The sequence below is a fragment of the Lagenorhynchus albirostris genome, chromosome 4 (assembly GCF_949774975.1).
Source record: "Lagenorhynchus albirostris chromosome 4, mLagAlb1.1, whole genome shotgun sequence".
Taxonomy (NCBI): Eukaryota; Metazoa; Chordata; class Mammalia; order Artiodactyla; family Delphinidae; genus Lagenorhynchus; species Lagenorhynchus albirostris.
In genome coordinates this window covers 72693475-72719256 of record NC_083098.1, presented here as the reverse complement: position 1 = coordinate 72719256, position 25782 = coordinate 72693475, and the positions used below count along the sequence as shown (strand labels likewise).

The 25782-nt window shown below is 43.7% G+C and overlaps 1 protein-coding gene and 1 long non-coding RNA gene across 2 annotated transcripts; one reads left to right on the top strand and one right to left on the bottom strand.

The window, feature by feature from the left end:
* Positions 1-1425: 1425 nt before the first annotated feature.
* LOC132519823 (uncharacterized) lies at positions 1426-19542 on the top strand. The gene is made up of 3 exons (XR_009540314.1): positions 1426-1540; positions 9401-9551; positions 19228-19542. It is a non-coding gene; the product is annotated as an uncharacterized LOC132519823 (long non-coding RNA).
* On the bottom strand, positions 18334-25782 carry HOPX (HOP homeobox). The gene is made up of 2 exons (XM_060148111.1): positions 25465-25782; positions 18334-19426 (listed from the first exon to the last, which is right to left on the bottom strand). The coding sequence occupies exons 1-2, from the start codon at positions 25606-25608 to the stop codon at positions 19349-19351; spliced, it is 222 nt and encodes a 73-aa protein (XP_060004094.1). The 5' UTR covers positions 25609-25782; the 3' UTR covers positions 18334-19348.

The window sequence follows — 25782 nt, the reverse complement described above, 5'->3', positions numbered from 1 at the left end:
GGTAGGTAGTAATGTTCCTCATACTTTACTGGGCAGGAAAATTCTGGTTAAAAATACAGAATTTGCATTTTTAAAGAGATATCCCAGGTGATATCACTGGTGTTTCAAAAACTACTCCAAAACATTGTTTAGAGGTTCAGCAATGCTAGCACATAATGTGTGCTGGGAATAAAAGTAAGAATATTCCCATCTCACTCTACATCATAGCACCTTACTGACACTGACCTTTTTGACCATTAAATGTTTTGTTGAGTATTCTTTTAAACACATAAAAATTGGGAGAAAGCTTCCACCTTTCACTTTGCCCCCTGGGGGTCTTCTTCTCAGTAATGCAAGGTTTAAAAGTGAGAGTCGGCTTCTTTCCTCCCGTCCTTGTTGCCAAGGAGGATGATCAACCTAGGTGACCCCAATCCCCTTTTAAAAGGATTTACTGTTAGTCTCAATGTAGAGCTCTGAGGAGATATCAAAAACTACTGATACATCATTGCAAAGTTAAAGCTATTTTGGCACATAGTACGTACCTGACACACGTTGAGAGAATTACATTTATTTCATTAAAAAATATATTAAGTGCCTGTTATGTGACAGGCATTATGCCAAAGCAAGGAATACCGTGGTGGAAAAGATAGAGGAGGTTTCTATTTTGAAGAGGTTTGCGTTCTAATGGGGAACTGTATTAGTCAGGGTGGGATAACTTCTCTAATGAAAACACACAGACACCTAATTCTCAATGGCTTAGCTCAATAAAAAATGGATTCTTCACTCGTTTCGTCTCAGTCTGATTTGGGCTGATGAGAGGATGGGTGTTCTGCTCCATGCAGACCCTCGGGGTCCCAGGCTCCTTCCACATTCTTTTATGTCCACAGAGCCCTCTCCATTCAGCCAGCAGATTGAAAAGAGAGTTAGGAGACTGCACGGGTAGTTTTCATGATACGGCCAAGCCTAGAAGTGGCAGACATCACTTTACCCACATTGCATTGACCAGGCTGAGACATGTGGCCACACCTAACTGCAGAGGAGGTTGGGAAACATAGCTGAGTATGCAGAAAAGAAAGGAAAGAGTTTGGTGAACACACACAGTCGCTACTGCAGGGGTAGACAAAGAAGTATAATCTGGTGTGGTTAAGTGCTGTACTATGGGGAGGTAAAGGGTGCTTGATAATATACGGGAGAGACACCTAACCCATACTGAGCTTGGGCAGAGAATATCCTGAAGGAACTGATGTCTAAGCTGGCAGAAAAAAAAGTTCACTGCTCTCTACAATATGGTAACTTGTCCCCTAATAAGATACTACTCCCTTGCATGAACAATTTGTTTAAATCCAAAAACCTTTTTTTTTTTTTCCCAAAGTAACCATTAGAAAATAATAAGCCCTTTCTTGGGTTCCTCTTGTTCTCTGCTTTAAGGAGAAATGGGCGGAGTCAAGACGGTGGACTAGGAAGACGCGTAATTCGTGTCTCCGCACAACTAGGGCACCTACAAGGCACTGGTGGGGGACCATGGACGACTAAGGGAACGGGAGGAACCTCCAGTGACCGGGTAGGATGTGAGGCATGGGGGGAGTGAAGGGGGAGGAGAAGTGGAGGCCAGGCGGGACTGGTGCCCCTGAGGGGCGGCTAGGGGAGGGGAAGGGATACCACACCCGAAGGGGGAAATTGGGGGACCATTGGGAGGGCGGAGGATCAAAAGGGAGCATGGCCAGGCTTCTCCTGCCTACTTGGGCCCCCCCAGAGCCTGCTGAGATCCCGGGCCTGATCCTCTGCCCATCGAGGCCCCCTCCAGCTGGGCGGGTCCTGTGGGAGTGGGAGGGAGGGAAGGCAGAGCAAAAGTAAAGGTCGGACCTCCGAGACCGAAACCCCTGAGGGTCGGCTGGGGTAGGGGAGGAGTTCCTACACCCAGCGGGACCCACCGATGGTGAGGGGTCCAGCGGCGACGGGGTGGACCCTGGGGGAGATGGGGGGGAGGGGCACAAAGGAACGGAAGGGAACGGGGCGAGCGCTTTCCCTGTCACTTAGGCACCGGGGAGCCTGTTGGGCTCCCGGGCCTCAGATCCTCCCTTCTAATGCATAGAGCCCAAGCCCCGCCCCTACACCCCCACCCAGGGCCCCACCTCTACACTCTGTGACCCCCTCTGAGACCCCCTCCAACGCGCTGGGGCTAAACCCCACCCACACATCCTCACCCAGGGCTCTACCTCCAAACTCCGGAACTCTACACGCCGAAGGCCCCCCTTTCCACGTGCTGCCTCTCCCTTTCTGTGCAGATCCTAAGCAGAGGTCCCGCCCCACGCTTGAACGGCACCCTGCCTAGGCCCCGCCCCCAAAGCCTTTTCTGGCTACGTGTGTCCTGAGCCTAGGCCCCTCCCCATGCTCAAACGTCACCCCCCCACCCGCCTAGGGCCTGCCCCACCCTAAACCCCACCCCTCCTAAACTCCGCCCCCATAGTCAAGGCTTTTTTATTTTATTTTATTTTATTTTATTTTCTCCTCTTTTAGATTGGAGTTCTGTTTTACCTTGTTGATTCACTGCAGTTGATTCTTTAATATTTTTATTTTTCCTAATCTTTTATTTTTCTAATTTTATTCTTTATACTTTGTTACTATTCTCTCCTTTCGCTTGTTCCTCCCCCTTTTTTCTTTTCTTTTTTCTGTTGTGGTTTTATTTTACCTTGTTGCAGTTGTTTCAATTATATTTTTCCTATTATTCTTTGATATTGTACTGCTCCTTTCTTTCTTTTTCGTTTTTTTACTGCACCACGAAGCTTGTGGGATCTTGGTTCCCAGGCTGGAGGTCAGACCTGAGCTCCTGTGGTGGGAGCTCTGAGTCCAAACTACTGGACTAACAGAGAACCTCAAACCCCAGGGAATATCAATTGGAGTGAGGCCTCCAGGAGGTCTTCATCTCAGCACCAAGACCTGGCTCTATCCAACTGCCTGCAAACTCCAGGGCTGGATGCCTCAGGCCAAACAACCAGTAAGACAGGAATACAGCACCACCCATCAAAAAAGAAAAAAAAAAAACGACAAAAAATATGTTACAGACGAAGGAGCAAGGTAAAAACCTACAAGACCAAACAAATGAAGATGAAGTAGGCAACCTACCTGAAAAAGAATTCGGAGTAAAGATAGTAAAGATAATACAAAATCTCAGAAACAGAATGGAGAAAATACAAGAAATATCTAACAAGGATCTAGAAGAACTAAAGGCAAAAAAACAGTGATGAACAACACAATTACTGAAATTAAAAATAGTCTAGAAGGAATCAATAGCAGAATAACTGAGGCAGAAGAACGGATAAGTTAGCTGGAAGATAAAATGGTGGAAATACCTGCTGAGGAGCAGAATAAAGAAAAAAAAATGAAAAGAATTGAGGACAGTCTCAGAGACCTCTGGGACAACATTAAATGCACCAACATTCGAATTATAGGGGTCCCAGAAGAAGAGAAAAAAAAGGGTCCCAGAAAATATTTGAAGAGATTATAGTTGAAAACTTCCCTAACATGGGAAAGGGAATAGTCAATCAAGTCCAGGAAACACAGAGAGTACCATACAGGATAAACCCAAAGAGAAACATGCCGAGACACATATTAATCAAACTATCAAAAATTAAATACAAAGGAAAAATATTAAAAGAAGCAAGGGAAAACAATAAATAACATACAAGGGAATCCCCATAAGGTTAACAGCTGATCTTTCAGCAGAAACTCTGCAAGCCAGAAGGGACTGGTAGGACATATTTAAAGTGATGAAACGGAAAAACCTACAACCAAGATTACTCTACCCAGCAAGGATCTCATTCAGAGTCAGTGGAGAAATTAAAACCTTTACAGATAAGCAAAAGTTAAGAGAATTCAGCACCACCAAACCAGCTTTACAACAACTGCTAAAGGAATTTCTCGAGCCAGGAAACACAAGACAAGGAAAAGACCTACAAAAACAAACCCAAAACAATTAAGAAAATGGTAATAGGAACATACATATCAATAATTACCTTAAAAGTAAATGGATTAAATGCTCCAACCAAAAGACATAGACTGGCTGAATGGATACAAAAACAAGACCTGTACATATACTGTCTACAAGAGACCAACTTCAGACCTAGGGACACATACAGACTGAAAGGGGATGGAAAAAGATATTCCATGCAAATGGAAACCAAAAGAAAGCTGGAGTAGTAATTCTCATATCAGACAAAATAGACTTTAAAATAAAGACTATTACAAGAGACAAAGAAGGACACTACATGATGATCAAAGGATCAATCCAAGAAGAAGATACAACAATTGTAAGTATTTATGCACCCAAGATAGAACACCTCAATATATAAGGCAAATGCTAACAGCCATAAAAGGGGAAATCGACAGTAACACAGTAATAGTAGGGGACTTTAACACCACACTTTCACCAAAGGACAGATCATCCAAAATGAAAATAAATAAGGAAACACAAGCTTTAAATGACACGTTAAACAGGATGGACTTAATAAATACTTACAGGACATTCCATCCAGAAACAACAGAATACACTTTCTTCTCAAGTGCTCATGGTAAATTCTTCAGGACAGACCATATCTTGGGTCACAAATCAAGCCTTGGTAAATTTAAGAAAATTGAAATCATATCAAGTATCTTTTCCGACCACAACACTATGAGACTAGATACCAATTATAGGAAAAAAACTGTAAAGTACAAACACATGGAGGCTAAACAATACACTACTAAATAACCAAGAGATCACTAAACAAATCAAAGAGGAAATCACAAAATACCTAGAAACAAATGACAATGAAAACATGATGACCCAAAACCTATGGAATGCAGCGAAAGCAGTTCTAAGAGGGACGTTTATAGCAATACAATCCTACCTCAAGAAACAAGAATAATTTGAAACACCCTAACCTTACGCCTAAAGCAATTAGAGAAAAAGAACAAAAAAACCCAAAGTTAGCAGAAGGAAAGAAATCATAAAAATCAGATAAGAAATAAATGAAAAAGAAATGAAGGAAACGATAGCAAAGATCAATAAAACTAAAAGCTGGTTCTTTGAGAAGATAAACAAAATTGATAAACCATTAGCCAGACTCATCAAGAAAAAAAGAGAAAAGACTCAAATCAACAGAATTAGAAATGAAAAAGATGTAACAACTGACACTGCAGAAATACAAAGGATCATGAAAGATTACTACAAGCAACTCTATGCCAATAAAATGGACAACCTGGAAGAAATGGACAAATTATTAGAAAAGCACAACCTTCCAAGACAGAACCAGGAACAAATAGAAAATATAAACAGACCAACCACAAGCACTGAAATTGAAACTGTGATTAAAAATCTTCCAACAAACAAAAGCCCAGGACCAGATGGCTTCACAGGCGAATTCTGTCAAACATTTAGAAGAGCTAACAGCTATCCTTCTCAAACTCTTCCAAAATATAGCAGAGGGAGGAACACTCCCAAACTCATTCTGCGAGGCCACCATCACCCTGATACCAAAACCAGACAAAGATGTCACAAGAAAGGAAAACTACAGGCCAATATCTCTGATGAATACAGATGCCAAAATCCTCAGTGAAATACTAGCAAACAGAATCCAACAGCACATTAAAAGGATTATACACCATGATCAAGTGAGGTTTATCCCAGGAATGCGAGGATTCTTCAATATATGGAAATCAATCAATGTGATACACCATGTTAACAAATTGAAGGATAAAAACCATATGATAATCTCAGTAGATGCAGAAAAAGCTTTTGAGAAAATTCAACACCCATTTGTGAAAAAAACTCTCCAGAAAATGGGCATAGAGGGAACCTACTTCAACATAATAAAGGCCATATATGACAAACCCACGGCAAGCATCATACTCAATGGTGAAAAACTGAAAACATTTCCTCTAAGATCAGGAACAAGACAAGGTTGCCCACTCTCACCACTATTATTCAACATAGTTTTGGAAGTTTTAGCCACAGCAATCAGAGAAGAAAAAGAAATAAAAGGAATCCAAATAGGAAATGAAGAAGTAAAACTGTCACTGTTTGCAGATGACATGACACTTTACATAGAGAATCCTAAAGATGCCACCAGAAAACTACTAGAGCTAATCAATGAATTTGGTAGAGTAGCAGGATACAAAATTAATGCACAGAAATCTCTTGCATTCCTATACACTAATGATGAAAAATCTGAAAGAAAAATTAAGGAAACACTCCCATTTACCATCGCAACAAAAAGAATAAAATACCTAGGAGTAAACCTACCTAAGGAGACAAAAGACCTGTATGCAGAAAACTATAAGACACTGATAAAAGAAATTAAAGATGATACAAACAAGATGGAAAGATATACCATGTTCTTGAATTGGAAGAATCAATATTGTGAAAATGACTGTACTACCCAAAGCAATCTACAGATTCAGTGTAATCCCTATCAAACTACCAATGGCATTTTTCACAGAACTAGAACAAAAAAATTGCACAATTTGTATGGAAACACAAAAGACCCTGAATAGCCAAAGCAATCTTGAGAAAGAAAAACAGAGCTGGAGGAATCAGGCTCCTGGACTTCAGACTATACTACAAAGTTACAGTAATCAAGCCAGTATGGTACTGGCACAAAAACAGAAATATAGATCAATGGAACAGGATAGAAAGCCCAGAGATAAACTGACACACATGTGGTCACCTTATCTTTGATAAAGGAGGCAAGAATATACAATGGAGAAAAGAAAGCCTCTTCAATAAGTGGTGCCTGGAAAACTGGACAGCTACATGTAAAAGAATTGAACTAGAACGCTCCCTAACACCATACACAAAAATAAACTCAAAATGGATTAAAGATCTAAATGTACGGCCAGACACTATAAAACTCTTAGAGGAAAACATAGGCAGAAACTCTATGACGTAAATCATAGCAAGATCTTTTTTGACCCACCTAGAGAAATGGAAATCAAAACAAAAATAAATAAGTGGGACCTAATGAAACTTAAAAGCTTTTGCACAGCAAAGGAAACCATAAAAAAAAGACCAAAAGACAATCCTCAGAATGGGAGAAAATATTTGCAAACAAAGCAACTGGCAAAGGTTTAATCTCCAAAATTTACAAGCAGCTCATGCAGCTCAATATCAGAAAAACAAACAACCCAATCCAAAAATGGGCAGAAGACCTAAATCGACATTTCTCCAAAGAAGATATACAGATTGCCAACAAACACATGAAAAGATGCTCAACATCAGTAATCATTAGAGAAATGCAAATCAAAACTACAATGAGGTATCACCTCACACCGGTCAGAATGGCCATCATCAAAAACTCTACAAACAATAAATGCTGGAGAGGGTGTGGAGAAAAGGGAACCCTCCTGCACTGTTGGTGGGAATGTAAACTGATACAGCCACTATGGAGAACAATATGGAGGTTCCTTAAAAAACTAAAAATAGAAATACCATATGACCCAGCAATCCCACTACTGTGCATATACCCTGAGAAAACCATAATTCAAAAAGAGTCATGTACCAAAATGTTCATTGCAGCTCTATTTACAATAGCCAGGAGATGGAAACAACCTAAGTGTCCATCATCGGATGAATGGATAAAGAAGATGTGGCACATATATACAATGGAATGTTACTCAGCCATAAAAAGAAACGAAATTGAGTTATTTGTAGGTGAGGTGGATGGACCTAGAGTCTGTCATACAGAGTGAAGTAAGTCAGAAAGAGAAAAACAAATACTGTATGCTAACATATATATGGAATCTAAAAATAACTGGTTCTGATGAATCTAGGGGCAGGACAGGAATAAAGACACAGACATAGAGAATGGACTTCAGGACACAGGGAGGGGGAAGGGTAAGATGGGACGAAGTGAGAGAATAGCATTGATATATATACACTACCAAATGTAAAATAGATAGCTAGTGGGAAGCAGCTGCATAGCACCGGGAGATCAGCTCAGTGCTTTGTGACCACCTAGAGGGGTGGGATAAGGAGGGTGCGAGGGAGATGCAAGAGGGAAGGGATATGGGGACATGTGTATGCATATAGCTGATTCACTTTGTTATACAGCAGAAACTAACATAACATTGTAAAGCAATTATACTCCAATAAAGATGTTGAAAAAAAAAAAGATAATACTGAAATACACAAAGCAAAAAAAAAAAAGGGTGTGAGAATTCCCTGGTGGTCCAGTGGTTAGGACTCGGTGCTTTCACTGCCCGGGGCCCGGGATCAACCTGGTCGGGGAGTCAGGGAACTAAGATCCCGCAAGCCGCACAGCTTGGCCAAAAAGGAAAAAGAAAAAAAAAATGGCATAATGTGGCATATGCTGTTGGCTGACTGCTCAAAAGCTATTCCTTCCTTCTTCTTTGAAAAGAAAATGCAAATTTTCTTCAGCTATCAAACAACAGTGTGTTCTAGGAAAACAGATTCTATGAAATGGGCTGGAATTAGTCTACGGCAACCATGGTAGTCCAATTCACCTTTCATTCATTTGGCAAATATTTAATGAGCTCCTGCTATGTGCCAGTCTGTTCTAAGTGCTGACTATCTTTGCCAGTTATAAGCATGGGGTGGACATGTGGTGCAATTCCAGACAGTGAGGGGCAAGGGGAAGACTGCTGGGGGGCTTCTGGGAAAGGCTTTTCCTCCCTAAAACAATAAAATGAGAGTTGCCTGAAGAGAAAGGCAGGGCTTTCCTTCCTGTGTCCGGATGGTGGGTGGTGTTATGTGGGATGTGGTACTTGGAACTGGAGTAGTAATCTTGCGACCACGAAAAGAAAGAGAAGAGAATCTCAGGGAGGATGACACAGAGCTCTGGCCTAGTTAGGTGGTCAAATTAGCCAAACCTGGAATCCCCTACATTTCTTATATGAGAAAATAGAAAGCCTGATAAGACACTTTCAGTTGGATATTCACTCACTTGTAGCCAAAATCATCCTAACAAATACGTGTGGTTTTGTTGGCGTTGTTTGTTTTGGATTAGAATGAGTGAATATTTTAATAAATGGATGAAGACTCTGATATTTTTTTATTTTCCTCTCAGCTGTCCTGTTTGATCATGGAGGATTTTATATCCCAGACATCTTTATGGATAAAAATCATTTTCCTTGATCTGTCTCCTCCTTTGGCCACTGCAGATCCCCCCCACTGGAAGCTGACATGTTTGGCAGCAAAGCCACGTTCTCTTCTAGGTCCCCTAGATGTGTGCCCCTTGGGGAGCACTCCGTTATGAGGGTGTTTGGGTTTTTTAATGTGGAAGAGGCATCTTCTCATTTGAAGAATCATCTTTCTTTCTGTGAACTTGATAGGCAGGTTCGTTCCTCCCTGCCTCCCCCCCTAAATTTGCTCCCTCCCTTCCTCCCCACCCAACCTCTCTCCCTCTCTGTCCTTCTTTTACCACAGATGAACTGGGCTGTGAGCTGTACTCTCTTTGACCTGTGAGATTTTTGGAGGCTCCTTGAATCTTGTTCAAACATGAACCTGGGAAACTCCATGTCCTAATTCAAAGCTTCCTGACTGAACTCAGTGGAACTCCAGCTAAGGAATTAAGTTGGTAAGCCAATGATATTTGAAATGAATAACGGAGATATTTGGGGATAAGCTTTAATTTTGGAATAAGTATGTCAAAGAGCTTTTGCTGGAACGATTTGGCATAAAGTTGCAAATATTTAAGATGCCACTTGGCTTCTCACTGTCTTGATGATGCCAGTACAGGGGATATCTTTCCCATGCACTGTGAGATTTGGGTGCTAATGCCTATTTGATCTCATTATTACATTGTTGATCTAAAAGATCATCGTCACCCTTTGGGGATTTTCATGTCTGCCCATTTCTTATGTCATTGGTTGTTTTGACTAGTAACTATAAGTCAAGGGAGAAGTGTGGCATTGGTTAGGGTACTGACAGGAAATAGATGGCAGAAGTAATTAAGACAATTTAATGAAAGGACTCTACAAAGATTTGAGGAGTTTTAAGGGAAATCAAGAAGGGTAGTGAAACACTGGGGCTAATAAGTGTTACTACCTCTAGGATTAGAATAGGTCAAGGAGAGGAAGAGGTTACTGAAAGCTGGAGAGACTTATAGCTGTGGAAAGGGCTTCCTGACAGAGGCTGTGGCCTTGGCTAGAAGAACATAGTCACTGTCAAACCATGACTCTGGATGGACGTAGACTGGGAAAAAATACCCTGATCTTACTCTACTCTTATCCTCTGATCTCCTGCTAGTGACTATCATTGGCTAAACCCCAGGAGAAATCAGGGGGCAAGGGAGCCTGGTTGAGGTATCTGTAATGTCACCCTCCTTGGCCACAGAGTCGGGTAGAAAAGGATGCCGAGTGGATGTGGAAGGACAAATAGGACTATTCCATTTGTGTGCCTTCATTTTCCTTGTCAATAACTTTAGAATCAGTTAGTAGGTAGGCAGATCCTAGACCCATTCTTTAGTCTATATGCCTTTATTGCTTAGGGTAAAGGCTAGGCTCTATAATAAGAGATCCCCAACACTGTGACTTCATCAAGATGTAACTTTATTTCTCTATCAGGTATAGTCCTATATAGAAGGCCAGGGTTGGTGGAATGACTTGATGGTGCTGAGTGCTTTGGTAGATTATTAGTTCTGCTGAAAAAAGTATTTCCAGTCTTCTTCCTCTGGAAATAAGGAAGAAATGTGCTCTTCTGCCCCCTTGGGGTTAGTTGTGGTCATGCAACTTGCTTTGGCCAGTGAAATGTGAGTGTAAGGTGTGTCAGAGAAGCACTTAGTTGCCAGCGCAAGGCTTTCACACTCCTTTCCCTGTTCACTGAAATTTGTGGAAGCACTACTGATATGAAGGACAGCCATCCTGAAGAGTTTCTCAGAGCTGCAGCAGATTTGTGGAAGTGAGAAGTAAAGCATTGCTTTTAGGCCACTGAGATCAGAAGTTGGTCGTTAGTGCAGCTAAACCTGCTATTTCCTGACTAATACAGAGACCCAGGCTCTTTCTGTTTTGTTGCCCTCCGGCACCTAAGGGATTGCGGTCATCTGCATGATATGAGACAACCAATTACCATAGTCACATTCTAGCTCATGGGAAGTGGGAAGGAGAAACAAGAGAGCACACTTAGTTTTTTAGGGACATGACCTGGAAGTAGCACACATCTCTTCACTGACCACATCCAGAGCTTTAGTTATCTATTGCTGGCTAACACATTATCCCAAAGCTTAGCAGATTAAAACAACAGACCTTTATTCTATCAAACCATTTCAGGAGCAGCTTAGCTGAGTGGTTGTGGCTCAGGGGCTGCAGTTGTCTGAAAGCTAGACAGGGGCTGGAGGACGTACTTCCAAGCTCACTCACAGGGTTCTTGGCAGACCTCTTTCCTCACTGGCTGTTTTCAGGGGCCTTAGTTCCTTGCCATGTGGACCTCTCCACATGGCAGCTGCCTTTTCCTGGAGCAACTAATCCCAGAGAGAGAGAGAGAGAGAGAGGGAGAGAGAGAGAGAGAAGCTGCAGTGTCTTTTAGAAACTAATATCGGAAGTGACACATCATCATTTCTGCTTTTTTTACTGGGTCACACAGACCAACCCCTGTTCAGTGTGGAAAGGACCTACGCACATGTGTGAATACCAGAAGGCAGAGCTCATTGGAGGCTGGCTATAAAACCTAACTATATGGGAAGTGAGCAAATTTAGTCTTTAGCTGGGCAGCCATTCTCCTCAGATAAAATTACAGGAAGAAAGAGAGAAGGGCTAAGGGGACAACCAGAATTCTCTGCCTCAGCTCTCCCCCTCTGGAGAAAGGGGACATATATATATATATATATATATATACACACAGTTTTTCTCATACATGAACACACATTCTGTATCTTGAAAAGATTCTAAGCTTCTGGATTATGGTTCCTATGCTATGCCCCGAGGATTCTTATCCTCAGCATCACTATCCCCAGAAACTTGCCTTCTTCACTCCCAGGCAATGCCAAATTCCAAAGTAGAAACCTTTTTTTAAAAAAAAAAGGGGTGGGGAGAGGAAGCCTCCATCTGGGAGAAAGAGAAAGAAAATCCTTCTGCATTGCTCATCTGGAATTCCAAGGATAAGTCATAGGAACTGTGAGTCAGTTTGTCATTGTATCTGGGTAGTTGGATGAGTTACATAAATTGAGATTCAAGTCCAATGTTTCTCATATTTTTCTTTTTTTTTCTTTCTTTTTTTTTTTTTTGCGGTACACGGGCCTCTCACTGTTGTGGCCTCTCCCGTTGCGGAGCACAGGCTCCGGACGCGCAGGCTCAGCGGCCATGGCTCACGGGCCCAGCCGCTCCGCGGCATGTGGGATCTTCCCAGACCGGGGCACAAACCCATGTCCCCTGCATCGGCAGGCGGACTCTCAACCACTGCGCCACCAGGGAAGCCCTCTCATATTTTCCTAAGTTTAGGTGGTGGACTCTTACAAGAAGCCACATTGAAATTTATGTTTACAGGAGTACATCCCCAGTGCAGCAGTGCTGAAATATTTGTCAGAATACAGCTGATGGTGAAGCTGAAGGGAGAGGCTCTCTAGAAACCTTTGCTTCTTCATGCCTATAATTGTTCATAGAGACCACACTATCAAAGCACCAGCCTTCTGAAAACCAAGAAATCTTATTGTCCTTCCTCGTCAACATAAACCGTGGCTCATGTCCTGCATCCCTGCCTGACTTACGTGTACTCCACTACCTCCTAGTACTTCCATCATGGGATGAGAATATGAAGTTTTAAATTATACCATTATTATTGCTAGTTACTTTGACATTGAGTTTGGGCAGGGATACATTTGAAACGATGTGAGGTTTTAAAATGACCCTTTAGTGGACAGTGGAATATGTGAACAAGATTTCTACATGGAGATGGCCAGGGTTTAGGGAGAGTAGCCAGATGTCCCCAGGAAGGTAACAAAGTCATATCTACCATATGTTTGCACTTAATTCAAAAACGTATGTACTTAATATCCATATATTATCTACCTGTTAGTAATCATCTTTTCTATTAATATGGAAAAATAATCTTTTTTCTCAAGTCCCCAGTGATTGAGAAATGTCTGGTACTCTGTCCAGTTACTTTCAGGGTTTGTTGGCCTATGTATTCCTGGCTCTCTTCTACTCTAAGTTCCTGCTTCTCCTGGATTCATAATTCCCCTAGTGGCCAATATTCCTCCTTCCATGCACTCCTCTCTTCCTTTCTTCACTCTCCCATTAGTTAGGATTCTTTTTGCTGCAAATGACAGACACACCAAGAAGGGAATTCACTAGTTCACAGAGTTAGGAAGGCTGGGATGGCCTGAGGGAAGAGTGGACCTAGCTGCTGTCTGTCTGTCTGTCTGTCTCTTTCTCTAACTTCCATCTCTGCTTGCCTCCATTCTCTCTCATTACAGTGTAACCTTCTCTACGTGGCTGGGTAGATGGCTGCCTGCAACCCCAGGCCTCCACCCTCACAACTCTCCATGCACGAGGTTAATAGAGAACTGCCCCTCCCGGTCCAGTTGGGAAAACTCTGGTGAGGGATTTTGATTGGCTCAGCTTAGGTCAAGAGCCCATACCTTGGTTCAGTCCCTGTGTGTGAAGGGAGGTGGCTTTGTGATTGGCCAGTCTGGGTCGTGTGTCTAATTCTGAGTAGAGTGGGGAACCTGGGACACTGTGATTAACTGCTCTACCAGGACCACATGAAGTGGGAGGTGTTCCCCAAATGTAAAGGGGTGCTGTTACCCCTTTATAAGAAGAGAGCAGACAGAAGCAGAGCTTCTGCTGTCCACTGTGGGCCACAAATGTGGCCCAAGCAGCTCCTTTCCCGGCTCCCAAAGCATCACCAATGCAAGGCTATTTTGTGCAATAGTGCTTTCCTAAAGGTAGAAGATAACAAAGAGCAGTGACTGAACGGCAACAGTGGACCAGCATCGTACAGGTGTTCATTTAAAATGAATATTTGACATTTTGAAGTCTCTGAGCCAAATCCACCAGTCTTCTGGGTCAGCAGACTTGTTGCTGGAGCCTGCACGCCCATACCAGATCATTCTTCTCCATCTCTCCTCTCAGTGCCTGAGGGCCCCAGCTAGCCTCCTACCTGAGCATCCCTGGGACACAGTCCCAAGTTCCTGCTACTTTATTGTGCACAGCCACTGAATTCTTCCTTTTTTTTTTCTCCTTCTAGACCTGTGTTTTGTAGCCAACAACACTCATCAGGACGCTTTCATAAACAAAAGAGCAAATTCTCCCTTAGGAAGAATCTTTCTAAGGATATTGTGATTCATAATAAGAAATACCTGTGTTTGCTCTTCATCTTACTCCTGGCACACAGCTCCTAAAACCCTTGTAATTTCCTAAGTGATAAGAGTAATGTGAGCATCTTGTGTTACAGGATTTGGTCTTTTGCCCTCAAATAGTTCCAATTGCTGAAGTAGCTCCAGAGTGAGAAAGGTGAAGGGAGCATCTTGTTATTCATTAACAAGCCCCTTTCAACCACACCTGAATTTATGTTATGGAGGTGATTTTTGGAAAGCCCCTGGATAACCACTGGATGGGGACTGGTCACTGGGGGAACCAATCAGGTGATTAGAGGGTTGGAACTTTCAGCCCCACCCCTCCCCCTCTGACCTCCAGGGAGGGGAGAGGGGCTGGGAATTGAGTTTAATCGTGAATGGCCAATGATTTTATCAATCACACCTCTATAATGAAACCTCCATAAAAAACCCCTAAAGTACAGGGTTCAGAGAGCTTCTGGGTTGGTGAATAGGTGAAGGTGCTGGGAGAGTGCTGTGCCCAGAGAGGGCCTGGGAGCTCCACATCCTTCCCCCGCATACCTTGCCCTTTGCATCTCTTCCATCTAGCTGTTCCTGAGTTATATCCTTTATAATAAACTGGTAATCTGGTAAGAAAACTTTTCCTGAGTTCCGTGAGCTGCTCTAGCAAATCAATCCAATCCGAGGAGGGGGTCTTGGAAACCTCCAATTTGCAGCCAATCAATCAGAAGCACAGGTAACAACCTGGGCTTGCAACTGGCATCTGAAGTGGGGGGCAGTCTTGTGGGACTGAGCCCTTAACCTGTGGGATCTGATGCTAACTCCAGGTAGACAGTGTCAGACCGAATTGAATTGCAAGACATCCAATTGGTGTCACAGGACTGCTGCATGTGGGGGAAAAAACCCCACATATCTGGTGTCAGAAGTGAGATATTCTGAGTAGAGTGTTGTAGCAGAGAAAAACAAGAGTTTTTCATTTATACATCCTCTCAGAGCAGTGGTTCAAACAGCAGCTATCTCCTAAAATGGTTTCTTCTCCCAGCTCCCTGTGTATTTATGCACTGAAAACATGCCTACCCTCAAGAATATTAAGGTTAATATTAGGGTTACCTCTGCATGGTGAGATCATGGTTAATTTTTATGGGTTTGTTTGTTTTATTGTATGTTTGTTTGGGGTTGGTTTTGCCTATCTGTTTCTACAATTAACAAATGAAACTGGTGCCATTCAAGACAAGAGAAAAGGACAGAGCCTGCTGCTTCTGTACCTTTTAGCAAGAAACACAAAACTCTTCCCCAGGACTTCCCTGGTGGCGCAGTGGTTAAGAATCCGCCTGCCAGTGCCGGGAACGCGGGTTCAAGCCCTGGTCTGGGAAGATCCCACATGCCGCGGAGTAACTAAGCCCGTGCACCACAACTACTGAGCCTGTGCTCTAGAGCTGCGAGCCACAACTACTGAGCCCATGCACCACAACTACTGAAGCCCACGCGCCTAGAGTCCGTGCTCTGAGACAAGAGAAGCACACGCTTCTGCAATGAGAAGCACATGAACCACAACGAAGAGTAGCCCCCGCTCGCCGCAGCTAGAGAAAGCCTGCACGCAGCAACAAAGACCCACACAGCCAAAAAAAAACAAAACAAAAAAACTCTTCCCCAAAGCCTTCTAACACTGCCCCCTCCCCCTCCCCACACCACCACCACCACCCCTCCCCCCTTAAACCTAAACCTCATTGGCCAGACTGTGTCACATGACCACAGCTCCGCGTAAGGAGGTGTAGTATTGTATTTTGGTTTTCCAGCCTCAGCAACCTTGGTAGACAAAGGAGGTAACAGAGAGAGGGGTTGGGAATAATTATCAGGCTAAGCAGCCAACAGTGTCAGCAACAGAAGTAGGACACACAGCGAAGAAAGAGGGGATTGTGCAGAGTTTTTCCCAGCCTGGGGTGGGTATTACCACTTTGCCGTGTGACCCTGGGTGTCCAGAAGAGACTCCTGATATTAAAAGTTAGTTAGAGCTCTGGGTTCTGGTTAAGGCTTATCTCAGGCATCAAAATGAACCTTTCCCTGTCCTCATTAGTACTTTGTAGCAGTAGTAATTATTATTATTTTTTCAAATTTCAATCATTTATTTCATCTGACCCAGTATATCCAAAACACTATGATTTCAACATGTAACCAAGAGAAAAGTTATGAATGAGATATTTTACATTTTCTTTTTTCATACTCAGGCTCTGATATCTGGCGTGCACTTTACAGCACGTCTCAATTTGGATTAGCCACATTTCAAGTGTTGAATAGCCACATGTGGCTAGTGGCTACCAAACTGGACTGCGCAGCAAGCTCTAAAGAGAGCTGATCTAGAGTTAGAGGGAGCTCTAAAAAGATTTCGATCTAGAGCTAGAGAGCTCTAGAGTACTAGCAATAGTAATTATTATTACTATTTACAAAGTGCCTTTTTTCTTTTAGTAGAGTATTGCTATCTTTGTATTACAGTTGAAAAAGTAAACTCAAGGAGGTTAATATTGGTAACAAATTTACATTTAAAAGGGCACTGACTCTTTCCCTGAGGCTGCCCAGCAGTGCAGAGGTGGAGACTCAGGTACATTTAAGATTTCACTCCACCTGCTGAACACTAAATCAACCTAATTAAGGTTGATGACACCGAGAAACTAGGGCAATGGGTAGGCCTCTGAAAAACTGACCGAGAGGAAAACTTGGCGAAGTGGCTGGTTGCAGTTGTGTGGTGGTTAAAGACTGTGGTATCATCAAGGAGTCCTTCAAATGCAAAAATGAACAAATAAAAAACTTGGCTCTAGTTAAACCTATATATTAATTGAATAATTAATTAGTTAAAGGATACCTGATCCTCATTCCCTTCCAGCACCTGCTATTTAAGGACTGTTGACTCTTGGGCCTGATAAACACAGGAAGTGATCCTTCTGTCCTAAACATGCTTCTCAGCTCCCAGCTAAAGGCACACTCTCTGCCCAGCTGGTTAACTCTTCTTGTCTCAGATGGCTTATTCTAGAATCATGTCTCTGGTGTGCTGGAGAAAGACTTCTGAGCTGGGGCTTAGACCTGGTTTAGCATCTCTCTCATTGCCTGACATGGGCAAATCTCCATGCTCTGTCTGGATCTGCTTTGCCTACAGTCATATGAACAGCACTTTTTTTTTCTCTCTCTGTTAGTCTGTGTCTATGAAAGTGCTTTGAAAGGTAAAGAATACTCTCTCTATGCGGGTATGTATGATGTGCTCACATTCCTGTATTGTCCCCACGTCCTCCCTTCTTTCTTTCCAGAAAGTGTTGTCAGTATCCAGCCCTGTGCTGACAGATTCTCAGACCACCATCAGTTAGGTTGCAGAGGAGCAAGCCAGATGAGGCTGTTCTGCTCAGACCGTGGTTCACTGTGTATTGTTTAGAGAAGAATCTTGTAAACATTTGTATTCTGCATAACTGCTAGTATTTCTTATTCTGGGCTCTTTATTTTAAAGTACTGAAAAGACTGTGCCTGCGTTCTAGGTAAGAGTTCAGAAGTACATGCCAGCATCATTCTGGGCTGGGCTGGCAGACACTGCTAGTGGCTTTTCCAATATCCATCCTCCCCTTCTTTCTTACCAACAGAACCCTAATTTTTCTCAAGGCAGTACTATGTCCAATTAAAAAGGCTCACCTTCCCAACTCCCTTGCAGTTGGGAGTAGCCATGTGACCCAGTTCTGGCCAATGACATGTAGGGAGAAGTCCCTAGATGGGGGCCTCCAGGAACCTTTTTTACAGGGAAAAGTCTTAGCTGGCATTTCCCTTTGTTTTTTCCTTTTTTACTTGAAATGCATCCATCTTGTCTCCATAAACACAAGAGCCACATGCTAAAAATAGGAAAGTAGGAAGATAAAATGTCTGCAAGTTCTTGGCAATCTTAGGGAGCAACCTACCTGCTGATTTCTTATGTAAAAATAACTAATCAATTAAACAAACATACAAAAAGCCTATTTGGTTAATCCATTGTAATCAAGTTACTGCTCCATGCAATCAAACGCAATCTTAACTAATGGACTGCTAAGATGTTTAATGTGCTCTGACAGAAAATGGATGCAAATCCACTGTAGAGTCCTTTAGAGCAGTGCTGATCAGGCTTTCATGTGCATAGACACCACCTGGAGAGCTTGTTGAAAATGCAGATTCTGATTCAGTAGGTCTGGATTGGACTCTGAGATTCTGCACTTCTCACAAGCTTGCAGCTAATGCTGATGACGCCAGTCCTGGACGACTCTGAGTAGCAAGGATTTAGAAAATGACAGCTTTTTTGTCAGGCGGCTTCTATGTTGAGCTATTCTGTTTTTCTTTGATATGCTTATTATTCAGTTAAAAATCTGCAGAGGACTCAATGCATTTTCAACAAAATGTTAAGGTTTTATTTAGAAAATCACTTTAGAGACAAAACACTGTTCATTTTGTTTAGCAAAATGAATTTAACAAATGCATTTAAATAAGGTAAATTCAAGACTTCTGTGGATTTTTTTCCTTAGTTACTTGATTTTCTGCCAGTGGAAGTTTCTGTCTTCCAGCCTGAGTGCTTTCCAAGTTAATTCAGCTATAATCCAAGGAACTGCTTTATGGAATCTGAATAACTCAAATTCACTCTGTATTCTTACTCAATCTCAGTGTATTAAATGAAACACAAGGAAAATGACTTAGGAAAGTAGAATTAGAAGGAAATGTTTCTCCCTCTTGGTCATGTTACCTTTTCAACAGAGGCCTTGTCTTCTCTGAAATGGATGGTGAAAGTAAATTGTTACTGGGAGGTGATGGTCAAAAAGAAAACTTAGATGGTTTTCACACCATCTGTCATCATGACCCAAAGGAAATGCAAGCCACACCACTTCCAGCCAAGCCACTGCTTTACACAGAAGCTGCCCATAGCTTCCTATTGTTATTTTCTTTTCTAGTTATATACATTAAAAAAAAAATACAACGTTGTGTTAAATAGGAGGACAGCTAACAGAGGAGCATATGACACTACACTGAAAAACCAAAAGAGCTTGATTAAGTTGAGGAGAGAAACAGCAGATGGTCTTCATGGAGGGAAGCCGCCAATGACCACCATCTCCTCAGTCTGTGACGGATCTGCACTCTGAGGGTAGGCCTTCTGACAGCCGCCACTGGGCCAGGCGCTGCTTGAACCATTTCTGGAGGAGGGAAATGTGCAAAATTACCTGTCACATACTGAAAAACTGAAATGTTCATTCCCTTTCTAAAAGTAGCTTCTGTGGCCCAGCTGGAAAAGAGGAAAGCAGTCTGAGTCCCTGGGGATGGTTCATCTCATTGTGATACTTATATTTCTGCCTCAGGACCTTTGTACATACTGTTTTCTATGCTTAGAATATCTGACCTTCATTATTTATCTGATGATAAATAATTCTCAGGGCTCAGCTTAAATAGAACCTTCTCAATAAGGCCTTCCCTAACCATTTTATCAAGTAGATTCTCCATCCATCTCCTATTCTCTGTGTTCATACTTTGTTACCTTCACAGAACTTTTAATATCTGTAATTAATTTATTTGTGTATTCACTTGTTTTTAATCTACATTTCCTTCTAGAATATGAGATCCATGAAAGCAGAGTCTGCATCCATCTTATCATCATTAGCCCCTAGCATAAGGGCTTAACAGAGATTAATAAATGTTTGTTGAATGAATAAAAGAAATTGAAGCATCTCCTTGATGCCCCAGATAAATCTGTATGGCTGCTATACCTCATCAATGTGTGATGATCTCAAGGGCCTTGGTCATCAGTAGCACTTAGTAAGAATTTGTTGAGTAAAATGAATGAAAAACTAAGCGCTGAACAACCTTGGGGCACTCCTTTCTGAGGATCCATGGAGTAGTCTAGACCAATCGTTCCTGCTCCAGGGCCGCTGAACAGTGAGAAAAGAGCAAGTGGGATTCCCAGTTTACTCAAAATCTTCTAGCTCTGTGTGACCCAAATATTCACACCTCGCAAAAGTGACCATGGATTTAGGAAAAGCCCCAGATGGGATACTTCTAGACAAGGTACCATGTGAGGGCTAAAACATATTTTACGCATTTTAAAATGCATATAAAGGCATATAGATCTGCCTTTATTATACCCCTGAAGGGCGGGGGGATTCTGCAAAGTGGAGATAAGGAGACCCATGCTGGGGAATAGTCTGGGGTATGAACCAGGTTGGCCAGGAGGAATCTGGATTTTTGAACAACAACATTGAAGAGGCAATAGTGAAGAAATAGAAGCAGCAAGCATTAATCCACATGGGAGAGGATGAGTAGAGGGCTCTGTGGGAAGGCAGGACCTCCAGGCTTTATTCTCCTGTGCTTCCCAACCTTTCACACATCATGGCACACTTTGAGAATGAAGACGTTTTCATGTCATACTGCTTGGGTAGGTGACCACTGGGGGCTCTGCAGTCCTGGGCCCTGCCAACAGGAAGCTTGTTGTAACCAACTGGCTCAGAACTTGAGGAAGTTAGAGCGCCAGTCAGCTCAACTGTAAATGAAGAAGTAAACTTAGGGGCTATCTACTGTCCGTTGTAGTGTTTCTAAAATTTACCTGTTCTAGGGGTCAGTAGATGAGGGGACAGAAAGGAAGCAAAAAGAACACAGTTGTGGGATGGGTGCCAGACCTGGAATGTGCTGATGGAGATGGTATGGTGAGAAACACCTAGAGGGCTCTGACTTGGCACAGCCAGATGCAGATTCAACCTCTGAACAAACAGGGTGGGCTCTAGGGCCATGCGTGGGAAGACCTCATCTCTGCGGAGATCTAGGGAGTCAAAAGGCATTTCAGCATAAGCCCAAGATGAGAAGAAAGGGCGAGAACCACAGGGGAAGGAGTGCTTCTAAGGCTGAAGGTCTGTAGAGCTAGAAGGGAGCGAGCCCACAGCACGGCCTAGGGCTCTGCACCAATGCTCACCTGGCTGAACAGCAAGGGACAGCCTAACACCTGTCAAGATCAATTGTCTTATATACCTTTGTACTGTGGGGTGGCAGCAGAGAAAAGTAATCTAAAGCCAAGGGCAGCAGACTACTCGTAGGGAAGGCTTCTCTTTGGGGGTTGCTCTCTGGGTGCCATAGTTCACTCCTGGGGATCTCCAACCTTAAGGAGAATAGAGAGCTCATGTATCTTTGGTGGCTTTAACCAACGTTCTACTGCTAAAGGTGGGCCTATTTGCTTCTGTGATCCATGTGTATATTTAGTTAACTCTGGAATCTGGTGTGAGAGCAGCATAGTTCCAGTTTCATTAATGAGGTAGCTCTGCAGGGGTTTCAAGGCTACGAGGTCTGATTGAACAGAATTTGCAGTTTCTAGAGCTGAATAAATGGCAGAGTTTTACAGACTGACTAATTAAAGCTTGGAGGGGGAAAGGCTCATTTTCTATCAGGATTCCTTTAAGACAGAATGATTGAGCTGGCTTCATTCAGAAGAGCCACCCACACCTTTATACTAGTAATGAAGCAAAATTTTAACATACAGTTACTGAAAATAACTTCAGCAATGACCAAATCTGTGAATCGGTGAGTTGGCATCCAAATGATTAATAAATTGCACCCTAGCATTGGGGGATGGGAGGAGGTTCAAGAAAAGCTCAACTGTTTTCCACAGATATATATTTTTTAAATCACACATGTATATAATAATTTAGCAAACCAGTTGCTCTCCAACAAACGTCATTAAACACCTTGCTTGCTTTTTTCACCTCCAGAGCTGAATCTTATCGCATCTCACTCACATCAATCCTAATTTTCCACCTGGCTCTCTCCTTCTCTTCTTCGTTTCAGTCATCCCCTGGGAAAGACATTCATCCCTTGCTTGCTTATGAATGGATGCCCTCATTAGCCTTGCCCATTGATGGAGGTTTATTTACTCTGAGAGAACAGATGATAATTAGACACTGGGATGGGGAAGGGGTGAGGCAGAATAATATTGTTCCTGTCCTTTTCTCTAGTAACTAACATTTCATTCTTTTTAGGAGGAGACCTTTAGAGGTCTTTATTCCATTGATAAGACATCTAACAACTAAAACTAGGGTTCTAGGAAGAGTCCCAGGACATCAAGAGGGGATAAAAATCCTGGAAACCAATCTAAGAACCAACACCAACTACACTGGGATTGAATCAGTGATCATAGAAAATGGAAGATCATTCTAACCTCCCAAGGGGCTGATAAGACCTTTCCCAGCCCCTTCTCACACTGACTTCAAAATAATGAAAGACACAGGGGTCGAGATTCTGTAAGGTTTCTCTAATTTAAATATAGGACATATCTAATTACTGTCATGAGAAAAAACCCATTCTAGGACCCCAGCAAATGCACCTTAAAAAGTTATTTCCATTAGAGCATCCTTCACTTCATTCTGGGTTCCTATAGGTGTCCCTCCCCCCCCCACCACCCCAAGTAAAGAACATTGTCCTACAGTGGGACAGTTATAAAGAGGTCAAAGGCCTCAGTCAGAGAATATTTCAGCATTTTAGTCCCTCTTGCCTTTGCCAAAGTATCAGCAGTGTGAATCAGCTTGAGTTAACTATCTCATAGGACCATCACATGCTTATTTTTCTTCTAGTGTTACTTATTCTAGGAAAATGAATATGAATCCAATTCTGGAAGTGGGTGGTATTAGGCATAAGGGACCAAGCATATGAAATAAATATTATTTTGGCTTTGATGACCTTTTCTCATGGAAAAGGGCAATGCTAACAAATAGAAGAAACAGGGGAAGTGCTGATACCAGACACTGCTTATGTTTAGGCCCAACAAACCTGGCCTCCATCAGTTATTTAAAGGGTCCCCACAGGGAAAACATTCTCACCCACCAGTAACATGGTAACTGCTAAATTTTGCCTGTCTCTGAGCTCTTGGGTCTCAGATGCTTCCCTGTGGTTGATGCCGGAAGACAGAGGGGAAAGCTGAGCCGTGGCAATCTCAGGGAGGAAGAAGGTGTTAGCCTCATGGCAGGAAAAGGAAGCAGGGAGCCCTGCTATGAGGCTGACTCATTCCCCCGAATGCTTACTTCAGGGCCGAGTTTACCATTTACTCATTTGAGGATGGGAGAAGTGTGTGTGGTGGGGGGGTGGGAGAAGGGCTGCCTGAAAGGGGCAGAGGAACCTGCTCTGTAGGGGTCTGAACTGGCTGACCTCAGTTATAGAAGGGTGCCCTCTCTTTCTTCCTGCCCCCAACCTGATCTCAGTTCAGTTCTCTCATATAAGGTGAATCTTGAGGAAAGATTGAATATAGCCTGAGATGACTGTCATTTACTGCATGGATTTTTTTTCAGGAAGAACTAGAACATAAATTGAATTTTCAGTGCTTCCCTCCCACCCCACCCAATTGTTTCCATTCCTTTTCTGTGGAGACAAAATAGCATGGTAGTTAAGCATCTGGGCCAGGGGGCCAGACTGCCAGGGTTCAGATCCCAGCGCTGCTACTCCCCAGTGGTGGTCTTCAAGTTATTTAAACTTTCTGTACAGTGGAGCCAAGAGTGCCCATCTCATAGCATTGTTGTGGCAAATAAATGATTTAGTACTCGGAGAGCACTAGGCGGCACGTGTCATCTGTTACAAAGGCCAGCATAACCATTCTGCTTTAGGGAATGACAGTCACTTGCCAAGGGAGAATCAGGCTAATACGGGGCCCATGGTAAACTCACAGCCTTAAAGCTGAGTTACTGTCTCTGTGATCACTCCTCTTTTCTAAATATAGTGTGGGATTGTAAATGACAACAGTTCAGCAGGCTGCCTCCTGGGGAGAGCTGGGGTTCTGAGAAACATGAGCTGTTCGGCTTGGGTTACAGTCCATCACCTTCCATTAAGTTCTGGTTCTGGCTAGCCAGATATCTGTTCCCTTTGCAAAAGACTGATATGCTGGACTTTCTGTTTGACCTAGGAGAGGGAGGATTTTCTATGGGCGAGTTCTCCAAAGGCTTAATTGGTAAAAAATCATTTGGGGCTTGGGATCCAAAATGGATCTTGGGGTCTTGGTTCTAGGATTCACTGGAGCACCCATGACAAGCTTTTAAGCCTCAGCTAAGTATGATTCATGGTGAGGAGAGAACAAAATGTCTGAATGCTCTGGTCTATAAGTTGGGAAGAATAAGAAAGTCTCTGCTTTAGACCTGCGACTAGAGGTGTGAATTGCTTTGGGCTCCCATGGGAGAGGTGCTAGAGGAGTTCCAAGTGGTATCATCATGCAGAACTAATTGTCTTTCCATGACCAAAGGGGAAATAGAAGAGTTTAGACAGGGGTTTAAAAAAAAAACAAAAAAAAAAGTCAGTTGAAGGAGCCAATACTGCACCTACCGTACCTAGCGGTTAAAAATCATGGGCAGTGTTGCATTCTCTACCCTAAACAATTTTAAGGATAATAGAGGAGCTTTTAAAATAGATAAATAAATCAATGCACTTATGGTGACATCTTTTTCCTGTTCCTTCAGTTGTAATGTCAGATGTCTACCTTCTCAGAAAACTCCAGAAAAGGACCCTAAACCTTAGAGCCGTGGAATTTTTAAAAACCGGAACCAAATCTCCCTGGCTCCGTGCAATTTTAGCTCTGCAGCTAACCGGAAGCTGCAGCGCGATGTGATGCAAAGAGCATGCTTAACGACCTGTGCCGTCACGGCAAGTCTCTCCCTCTAAACCTCAGTTTCCTCGTTTACCAAACCTGAGCACTGAATTTATAGCTGATCACTAAGATCCCTTCCAGCTCTGACACTCCCTCTGAGAATAGATTTGAGGGCGCTGGGCTCAGAGGGCGCACACTGCACCTCTCCTAAAGGTTTCGCTTCCAGCCCAGAGGAGAAAATAAACCCGGGAAAGCGAGACAAAAGTGGGCCAAGGGACGCTGCTCCCAGCCCAGAGGGAGGAGAGAGCGTTTATCCCGTGCTGTAGGGGAGAGTGGAAAAGCAAGGAGAAGGGAGGGTGGGCGTGGGGCTTCTAAGCAGCTCCCGCGGGAGCCACCGGGCTGGGGTGGAGGGACAGACCTGGCGCCCGTGGAGCCGGGGAGCTGGGATGCTGCTGTGGGAGCGATACAGGTCTGGGCTCCCGGGGTACGGGCAGAAGCGACGAAAGAGCCGGGGGAAGGAGGCCAAGCGGGAGCCGAGGGCAAGGGCGACCCCCAACCTTCTCGAGATCTCCCAGGCGAGGGTGGGCGCGGCGGGTCCCCGCGGGCAGGAGTCGGGCGCGCGCGGGGGCTTACCTGGGTCTCCTCCTCGGAAAGGCCGGCCTCGGCCGCGATCAGGCACAGCGTGGTGGGGTCCGGGTGCTTGTTGACCTTGTTGAAGTTGTACTCCAGGATCTCCACCTGGTCCTCAGTGGGGCCGCTCGCGGTCTCCGCAGACATGGTCCCGACACGGCTGCGGGAGAGGGAGAAGCGGCGGGGTGAGCGAGGCCCCGGGCGGGCGGGACGCAGGGAGGAACGGCGATCCGGAGCGCTGCCGGGCACCTTCAGCCCCCGGGGCTGTCCCCGCCCAGGGTCGCACGGCGCACGGGTCCCCGGCGCTGCAGGCTGCTGCGG

Excerpts from the sequence above, each read along its gene's own strand:
- HOPX (XM_060148111.1), bottom strand. The coding sequence starts at position 25,608 with ATGTCTGCGGAGACCGCGAGCGGCCCCACTGAGGACCAGGTGGAGATC. Across the intron at positions 19,427-25,464 it reads TTTCCGAGGAGGAGACCCAG|AAATGGTTCAAGCAGCGCCT; the intron begins GTAAGCCCCCGC and ends TCCCTCCTCCAG.